This window comes from Poecilia formosa, unplaced genomic scaffold, assembly GCF_000485575.1.
Source record: "Poecilia formosa unplaced genomic scaffold, Poecilia_formosa-5.1.2 Scaffold368, whole genome shotgun sequence".
Taxonomy (NCBI): Eukaryota; Metazoa; Chordata; class Actinopteri; order Cyprinodontiformes; family Poeciliidae; genus Poecilia; species Poecilia formosa.
The window spans coordinates 305038-314653 of record NW_006800307.1 but is presented as its reverse complement, the minus strand read 5'-3'; the positions used below and the strand labels follow the sequence as shown (position 1 = coordinate 314653).

Here is a 9616-nt window from a genome sequence, read left to right as displayed (position 1 = left end):
CACACACACACACACACACACACACACACACACACTCTTCCTCTTCCTGGACAAACCCACATTCAGCTGCGGCTCATTTATTTCCAACATCTGAATCTGTAGAAAGTTCACTTAAAAAAACATAAAGTGCTAAAATTTAAACATAATTAGTTTAATAAAAAATTATCTGAATTAAATTTCAATTTAAATTAAATTTTAAAAATAAATGACACTGGATTATTATTAACGTTAATTCAGGGAAACATTTTTCATATATTTTTTAGATTATTCAAATTTTTAGTTTGACCCAAAATATTAAAACAAATCCATGAAAAGTAGAAGTTTGGTTTGGAAACAGCTGAAATGACTGAATATAGAAAAACTTCACATCACGTGTAGAAACCGGTTCTGTTTGGACCTGGGCCACCCGTCCCAACAGAACCGTCCTTCAACGTTTAAACGGGTCACAGGAACAGGAAGTAGTTTTAATTTTCATCCATTTTCCAGATTTTTTCCAGATTTTCCTCCAGAATGTTTCAGCTCAGAGTGATGATGGTTCTGACCCAGTTAAGCATCCAGAACCTTTTGGATTTAACCCTTCTAGGCGGGATGTGTCGGCAGCGACACATCCAAATTTGCAGTACCGTAATTCCGCCACACGTAGCGCTATCTGAAAAATTCCAACGGTTTCTGAAAGGGGAGGCGTTGCCCTTTTCAGCAAGTATCGGGTTAATACGGTAACTTCACAGCTGCAGCTGCAGAGAGGTAATTAATCTCGTTTTATAGACGGCATATTGCGAAAATAACTTGCTAGATATTGAAAGTTCCAGTTGTTATCGATACATGGGTAAGTATATCATCTCACAGGACATTTAAAGAACTACTTACAATTAAAATAAGGAAGGTTTATTTAGGCAGACGCTTGAAACTCCAGCGTAAAAGGGTTAACCAGTTTCTCCATCCAGTCTTTGTTTCTGTGGCTTCCTGGTTTCTGACCAATCAGAAACACGCCCACTCTCATTGGCTGCTAGTTTCTGCTCTAATTGGTTCTGGACAAACTGGACCTGCAGGTTCTGTTCAACCAGTCAGCTCTGCTACAGAAACATTTACTTTGTGGACCAAGAAGATTCTGGTTTCTTTAGTATGATGCCTAGTCTAGTTCCTGGCTCCAGGAAAAGGTGGGAATCACCATGGCAACCAGGCGAGAATCACCAAGGCAACCAGTGACTCAGCAGATTTGAACTGAGCTCCAGATTTAAAATGCTTTCTAAAACTTTCTGGTACTGGAGGTTTTTTGCATCAACATGAAATAAGTAATAAAAATCCTGATTTATTATGTTCCATACAAGAAAAAAAGGGTAACTAACTCTAAATTAATTTCTTTATTTGACTCTTTATTTAGTTTTAAGTTAATTTCAGGTTGTCACTGATATATTAAGATGAAAGCATAATCGGTTTTTTGGCTAACAGTTTTAGCAGTCTAACAGTGTCACTTCTTAAAGTTTCCCCCCAGAACACTGCATTGATCTGCTCTTAGTTCCTCATTTTGACATTAGAAAACAATGCAGTTCATTCAGTACCAAACCGACCGGACCCAATAGTTCTGCTATGAATACACATGTCATTACATGACCAGTAATAAGTAACACAAAATCTGTAATTTATTCTCATAAATATGAAAACAAACCAACAGTTTCATGATGTTATTTTAAAAGAAACGTTAAGAACTCAAAGAAAAACCAGAATCTATTTTTAACTCCTGCTTGTTCTCAGAGCTTTTATCAGTTTTTAAGTATATTAACCTAAAAACATGAAATTCTCCTCACATATTTAATAATTTATCAATAATATTCATACTGAGGATTGTTTGTAAATTCATTTAAATGAGTTTCATTTAAAAAGAAGCCGAAGTTTTGGTTTTGGACCCGAGGAGATGTGGAAACTGAATTTATAATCCTGGTTCTATATGAATAAATATGAGCTGTGGGTGTCGGGTCGGACCGGTTCTGATGGACTGGACGGCGTGATTTTCTCACCTCGTTAATGAACTGGATGCAGTCCAGGAACATGTAGTCCTGGTGCTGCTCGTTCACCACTCTCTCATCGATGAAATGCCGCGGCTCCAGAGTCGGATGATCTGAGGACAGACCAGAGTTAGCCACCACCGGGGGGCGCCGTGCAGCCACCACCGGGGGGCGCCATGCAGCCACAAGCTACGTTCAGATTCTGTGGGATCAGGCCAGTTTAGTAACGATGTTCTGATTTAAGAAATGATTTTATCTTTGTGGCAAAAGCAAATGAGGTGGATTAGCAGAACTCATCTAGAAGTCATCTCTGCTGTTGGATATTCAACTGTTAGCATGAAACTGTCTAATAGCAACTGTTTTCAGTCAGAGGCCTCTCCAGAGGCGTTGTAACAGTGACTGCTACAGGAGATCAGCATCACACTGACTGTGAAGATACTTGGATGTTAAAAGTTACAACATCATTTTGTTTCTTTCTCCTATAACTAAAATGTTTCAGTTAGAAAGACTTAAAAACATTTTGTTCAGAGGAATCATTAAAATATTAACCAGCTAACTGACCTCAGTGAAAGGTTAAAGGTCACTGAGCCAACATGGCTGCTTTAGAAGGACTTAAGAAGAAAAATATCACATAAACAAACAAATCCCTGCATTTTTCATGTAAAAGCATTATTATGAGCTTTTTGCAATTTAGTTTGCAAAAATAGTCAAAACTATTGATTTTAAGTGATGCTAACTGCCACCTGCAGGGGGCAGCAGCTCTACTCTGCTGCCTCAACCTGAATTTATGTTGAGTTTTAATCCTAGGAATAAAAATCTGTTTGTCTGTTTGATATTTTAGAAAATAAAATATCTCAAGTTCTTGCAAATATTTCTAAGGTAACACGAGGCCTGTCGCAACAAATCGCATAAGAAACTAACATGAGATCAATAATTTCCATATGTATGATTTATTGTTTTTCTCTTTCTACCAAAAACTGGATAATTAAACTCTTCCGTCTGTTGCTTTGGTTTAAATTAAATCTGTTTTATGAATCATAACTTTGTTTGCAGATTCTTAATAATTCATTTTATTTGTTGTTTGTTTATTGTTGATATTTAAAATGTTTCCAGTGTTAAATGTTTGTTAGAATGTAAAGTTTATTGATATTTCAGAATGTGTGTTTATGCATTATCTACAGCAGAATGACTGAAGACAATGCTACAATGGTCTAGTCAAAGTCCAGACCTCAACCTGACTGAAACACTGGATCAGACTGAAGCTCCCCTGCTGGGTCAGGGGGTGTACTCACAGGGTGTACTTTGTTTCTGTGTGGTGAATATAAATCAGAGTGGATTGTATGGGACTGCTGCCCCCTACTGGACACAAACATTTACTACATCAGTTTTTATCTCCAAACTCCAAAATAATCTAAAAAATAAAAATAATGTTTCTTCTCAGTTTGAAGAACTGACCTTTCTTCTTCTATGGTAAAGACACATTAACCTGACCAATCAGGCTGCTCTGCTGATGTCAGTTCCTGTCTGGCTCACCTATGAACTGGGAGCTGCCCCAGATGAAGGGCAGGAACTGGAAGTCGTCCAGTCCCCAGACGCCCTGGCTGCCTGCCGGCTCCATCCTGTAGGTCCGCTGCAGCTTCCGCATCAACTGCAGGTACCTGCAGACACGCAACACCTGGAGGCTCAGCAACACAGTCACTCTAAAGTATTTACACCCCTACAGGGCGCTTTTATTCTGATTATTGACTCTGTAAATGCTAATATTGATGATAAATGCAGAAAACAATTGTAAAAAAGAATAAAAAATCTCTCTAAATCAACTTGGCTTAATGTGAAAAGTATTTACACCATGCAGGTCGTTTTTTTTCTTTTCTTTTTTTTTTTTTTGCTTTTTGCTAAAATCAGTGATAAACGAATCCTAATCAACATCATCTTGTGTTTTAATAACTTTATATTCTAAATTTTAATTATAAAGTAATTAAATCTACACCTGAAGCTCCTGGCTTCCATGTTTAGCTCCTAACAGGAAGTGGTGGTTGTTTTGAAGCAATCTGATTGGCTGATAGGTTTTAGCTTGGCGCTGCACTGCCCCCTATGGGCTGGCATGGTTAGAGCAACGCTGTGTCAGTTCCTGTGGATGAAAACTTTTCTGAAACAGATCCAGAGTTTATGATATTAAATTTTTAATAGACGTGGATTTGTTTTTATAAAGACCTGGTTATGTTTGGAAAAGTCTAAGTGTGGCAAACAGCAAACCAGGTCCTGACCCGCCTGAACCCGTCTGACCCTCCTGACCCGGTTTGACCCTCCTGAACCCGCCTGAACCCGTCTGAACCAGTCTGACCCGGTCTGACCCTCCTGACCCGGTCAGACCCTCCTGACCCGGTCTGACCCTCCTGAACCCGCCTGAACCCGTCTGACCCGGTCTGACCCGCCTGAACCCGTCTGACCCGGTCTGACCCGCCTGAACCCGTCTGACCCGGTCTGACCCTCCTGACCCGGTCTGACCCTCCTGAACCCGCCTGAACCCGGTCTGACCCTCCTGACCCGGTCTGACCCTCCTGACCCGGTCTGACCCTCCTGACCCGCCTGACCCGTCCTGCGGTACCGCAGCCGGGGCGTCTCACCTGTTGAACACCTTGAAGACGATGGCCAGCTGGTCAGAGATCCTCAGAGCGCCGACCTTACAGAGGCAGCAGAGGAACGCAGCGAAGGCCGCTTCATGACCTGAAGAGACAAACAGAACCGGGTCAGAACCGTCCTAATGTTTGGACAAACTGACCTCAACCTGGAAACACTTTAACCTTTAACCTGGAAGTGTTGGCAGATGGATAACATTTTTATTTTTTATAGATAAATAATGAAGCGAAACTGCAGCTGAAGTTCAGTGAAAGAACTTCTGACTGAGCGGAGGTTCTGATCCGGACCAGTACCTGTCCCATAGTCGATCCTGGTCGGGTTCCCGACAGCTTCCTTCAGGTAGACGGCGATCTCTGGAGCAGCGGCGGCTTTCTCTGCAGGCAGCACTGCGGCCACCAAGGCTTCGGCTTCCTGAAACGCAGACAGAACGTGATCCGAGCCCGAGATACGGACCGGACAGAGGTGGTTCTGACCCAACCTGCTCCAGCTTGGAGAACCAGGTTCTGTACGCCTTGTTGCCGAAACGGGACGGCTGGTCGACCGGAGGAGTTTCGTTTATCCATCGGTCCAGAGTTCCCAGAAGGCCGAGCAGCTTCTCCACCGTCTGCAAAACCAACAGAACCGGTTCAGTTCTGACCCGTAACCCGGTGCTGATGAAACCTGAACAGGAGAAATAAGATAACAGCTTCCTGCTCTCTGAGACAGAACCGATAGGAGAACCAACTGGTTCCGGAGAGTCCAGATGGACCCGGAGAGACGCTAGCTCTCCTTTACGGAAATAAAACCAGAGGCGGACACATGCTAATGTGCTAATAGCATTAGCATGTTAGCTCACTGCATGAAGCTAACTGTGCTAAATGTTTCCAAAGTTTAACGCTAAGCTAAAAATTAGCTCTACTTGTCACAGCACCACTGTTAGCTCATTTATGCACCAAATACTTCTGGAAGTATAGAGCGACTAACTTTATAGTTATCAGTTCCTGCTAATGTATAAAACTATTAAACGTTTAAAAATCTTTAAAAACATCTGATAAAAAGTAAAGTCACCTCAGAGACTTCGTATTCACACGTCAGCTTCTTCCCTTTCACTCCTTCGTTCAGGGTCAGGATGAAGCCCATGTAGTCAGCATAGGCCTGGACAGAACCAGAACCAGAACCAGAACCTTTTACAGCAGCAGCTCTAATTTCTGTCTGGGAGTTTCAACAGGAAGGAATCGTACCTGAGAGCGTTTCCACTTCCCCATGTCCGGCACCATGCTGATTTCCTTCTTGGGGATGATGTAGGCGGTCCCGGCGTCAGGCGCCTCATCTTCAGGAGAAGATGCTGGAAAGAACCAGGTAGACATCATCTGATCCATAAGTTTTCACTATCAGCTGATCCAGATCCATAAGTTTTCACTATCAGCTGATCCAGATCAATAAGTTTTCACTATCAGCTGATCCAGATCAATAAGTTTTTATCATATGGTTCAGATCATTAAATCATTTTTGCAAACTGTATTTTGGTTTTCTAAGTTGCTTTTGGAGCTTCTTCCTCCCAGAGAGGCATTTCAGCCCATGTTGGTACAGGATTGGTTTCAGCCAGGATCTTCAGAATGTCTTCAGCTTTTCTTCCAAGGTTCATTCACACATTTCAAACCAGAACCGGTTCTTCTCTGGGACACAGAACCCGTCGATATCTGGCGTCTCCATCAAGTTTATAGCTGATTATAACAGAACAGATGAACCTGGAAACTGGATCCAACATGAGCGTCATCTGGCCTTTCCCAAATTGCTTAAAATGGATTTGATCTCAGTTTAGGTAAACTTCTGACTTTAAAAACTTCTCATTATTCTGACGTTCAGTAAATATAAATATAGCAATAATATTTCTCCGCGTTTTGTTAGAAGGTTAAATACTCTCACTTGTTTTGTATTTCCACCCAGAGAAAGCCTGATCAACCAATTTTAATAATAAATAAATAAATAAATAATAAACAAATAGGGCAGGATATAATCTTTCATTTCCATGACAACTCATTTTTATGCATGTTGTGTTTTAATTAAAGCTGAATTATTTTCCTTCCAGCCGAACCAAACTGTATTTTTCTCCTTCAGCTGTTTGACCTGCAGCTCGGTTCACAGCATCAACTAGAAGCTTTAAATTATCTAATTATTAAAATTATGCCGGATTTAACCGATAAAAAGGAGATTCAACAGTGAAGTAACTAATGTGAAAGAGTTATAAATATTAAAACCTGAAATCTTTTCTGAACCAGTTCAGGTCAAAACAAGCAGCCAGATTAATGTCCATATAAACCAGTTTGAATTTGCAGCGGTAATATGTAGAAAAGCAGCGGAACTGCTGGGAGGAGAACCATTGTTCCCAGTTTAACAGCAGAACTGGAGACAGAGAGCAGAAACATCATATTTACCTGACTGCTGTTCTGTTTCCGCCATAGCGAGCCCCACTTTTCTTCTACGGTCTGTTCACAAGGTTTAAAACGTAGGTTTAAACCAGATGCAGCTCAGCACTGCCCTCCCGTGGCGGACATACAGTACTACATCTAAAAACATAAAAACTCAATAATTAAAACTGTAAAATCATTTTAATTCGCTGATATTCACCATAGAAAAAATTACTGAAAGTCTCCCAGAGTAGATTACAAAAGACTAAAGAAGATTTTAATGCTCTTACAGTTAACAAAAGGTTTAGAGATGCAAGCAAACGAAAGAAAACAATGTGTAAGTTTTTTCACTTCATAAAATTACTGTAATTAAATTAGATTTTAACTGAAGCCTTCAATAAGAATAATAAACAAATAAACAAATAAATAAATAATTTCAGAATAATTCAGAAAAATAAATTAATAAAGAAATCCATTAAAAAATAGATCAAGTGAAACAGATTAGACTAAAATTTCTTGTAATAAAACTGAAATTTGCAAAGAGTTACATCTTTAAATTGTAATAAATAACACTTGAAGACTCCATTTGTATTTGAAGGAAAATAAGCTTTCTTATGTACTAAAATTACTGTACATTTTGGTGGACACATCTTCCACCAATAAACAACAATAAAGAAATTAATGTTCTATGATATTACAAATAAATACAGTGAGGAGGTAATAAAATCTTTATTCTAATAAAATAAAATGAGACACTGCTTTATTTATATCTATGTCTATATTTTATTATATTATTTAAATGTATTTTATTTCTCCTCCGTCTGGACAGTGAGTCTGTAGAATCTGCTCTGCTTCGCTCCTCTTTATGACATCTGAGGAGTTTTTCTCTCCGCATTTGAGCAGCTCAGCAGGTTCCTCCAGATGTTCCTCGGTTGATTTTAGTTTCTTCTGAGGTTTTTCAGAAATAAAACCCCGAGCTGAGCGGCTGATCCTCCCCGGATTCAGGTCACAGTTTGTGGGCGTATCTGAGTAAGAATGTTGGCTTTTTGCAGCAGAACTGTGGTGAGTGGAACAACTCCAGCTAATGTAGCAGAAAAACTCCTTTATCTGCCGAAATATCTAAAGCTGACCAACATAAACTGCGTCTGTGACTCTTATTAAGAACTTATGGCTTATTTTAGCAGCTTTATTGACTCTTGACAGTTTAGGTTTTGGTGTTTTCTGACTGAAACAGAGCGCAGAAGTTTCCTAGCTCTTAGCTTAGCTCTCATTAAACTGAACGCAGCTAATTAGCTCGGGTGGCTAACAGGCTAACTGGGGGAAAGGTCAGTTTAACTGGGTTAGCTGGGAATAAAACCAGCTGGAAGTCCTCCAGAACTTTATGGTTTATCTAACTGTTTATAAGATCCAAACGCTTTTATTGTTAAACAACATTCACCGTAATAATTTATTAGATTTGTCTAATTTTAGAGCTTTTTAGGCTATTTTTGATGTTTTTTTTATTCAAATTAGGTTGCTTAAAACTGCTGAAAGCTTCAATTTATGTGTAGTTTTATTTTTTAAATCAAATTCTTGTTCTTTGTGAAACAGTAACTTTCAGATTACTGTTCCCTAATGCAGCAGCAGCTGTCACTCTGACCTTTACAGAAACAGTTTCTAAAAACTTTCCTAAAGGTCACAATGGAAACACTGGGAAGTACTAACATGAGGGGAACCTTTTAGGGAACTTTATGAACATGAGCAGCATGTTCCCTACTATAAAGCTTAAATGTTTTCTGTTTTACTCTTTACTGAATTACCTGAAGCTGTTCATTCAGCTGTTCCTATTTTAGGAATGTTCCCTGATGTTCCCTAAATGTTCCCTGAACTCTTTTTTTGCAACTTTCACTGTGTGACCATTTAAATAATTAACTTGCAGATAATTATTCTCGTTAGGATTTCTAAATGTTAGAAAGCTTCTTTGACCTACAGGGAACTTTAGGGAACTTCATATAAAGTTTTAACTGTTTAAAATCCAGGGAACATTCTCTGAAGGTTGAATGTTTTCTAAAAGCTACACAATCAGAAATGTTTCAGCAAATGTTTTCTGAAGGTTGACTGAAAGTTAATTTCTACTTTTATGTGGTATTTTTATGTTATAAATAATCGTTTTAAGTGATTGTAAGTTGAGATTTTGTGTGGATAAAAGGTATCAAATGCATTTGTTTTCCCAGAGATCATGGCTGCCTGTGGATTAAATGTTTCTGTGAATGTTGTTAAAGCTGACCTTCAATCCACAATCCGGGAACCTTCTGGGAACAGTTTCACAGGGAAAAAGATTCAGGAAACATTCATTCACCTCAGCTGATGAATCAATGTTTATTTCAACACCTGATCAGTTCAACAGGGGAGAACCGTTAGCATGTTTAAGAGTAGAACTGTTAGCATGTTTAAGAGTAGAGCCGTTGTTAGCATGTTTAAGAGTAGAACCGTTAGCATGTTTAACGGTCACAGGTCTTCCTGTCTCCAGGCTGGCATGGTGAGGCCCTGCGGCTTCGTGAAGCCGCGTCACCTGGTGAAGCCCGTCCCGGCCACCCGGGTGGCCGG

General features: G+C 39.7%; 2 protein-coding genes across 2 annotated transcripts in view; one reads left to right on the top strand and one right to left on the bottom strand.

Moving 5' to 3' along the window:
• Nucleotides 1-7159, bottom strand: part of ptpa (protein phosphatase 2 phosphatase activator) — a 16811-nt gene extending 9652 nt beyond the window's left edge. The window contains exons 1-8 of the mRNA XM_007575032.2: nt 7058-7159; nt 5864-5967; nt 5691-5777; nt 5122-5247; nt 4937-5054; nt 4631-4730; nt 3537-3661; nt 2016-2116 (exon numbers count right to left, since the gene is read on the bottom strand). Of these exons, the coding sequence (XP_007575094.1) occupies nt 2016-2116; nt 3537-3661; nt 4631-4730; nt 4937-5054; nt 5122-5247; nt 5691-5777; nt 5864-5967; nt 7058-7082 (786 nt within the window). The 5' untranslated portion in view covers nt 7083-7159. The remainder of the gene's footprint in view (nt 1-2015; nt 2117-3536; nt 3662-4630; nt 4731-4936; nt 5055-5121; nt 5248-5690; nt 5778-5863; nt 5968-7057) is intronic.
• A 746-nt stretch (nt 7160-7905) lies between these two features.
• The window catches only part of crata (carnitine O-acetyltransferase a), an 11443-nt gene continuing 9732 nt past the window's right edge, over nt 7906-9616 (top strand). The window contains exon 1 of the mRNA XM_007575083.2: nt 7906-8092. Coding sequence (XP_007575145.2) covers nt 8066-8092 — 27 coding nt within the window. The 5' untranslated portion in view covers nt 7906-8065. The remainder of the gene's footprint in view (nt 8093-9616) is intronic.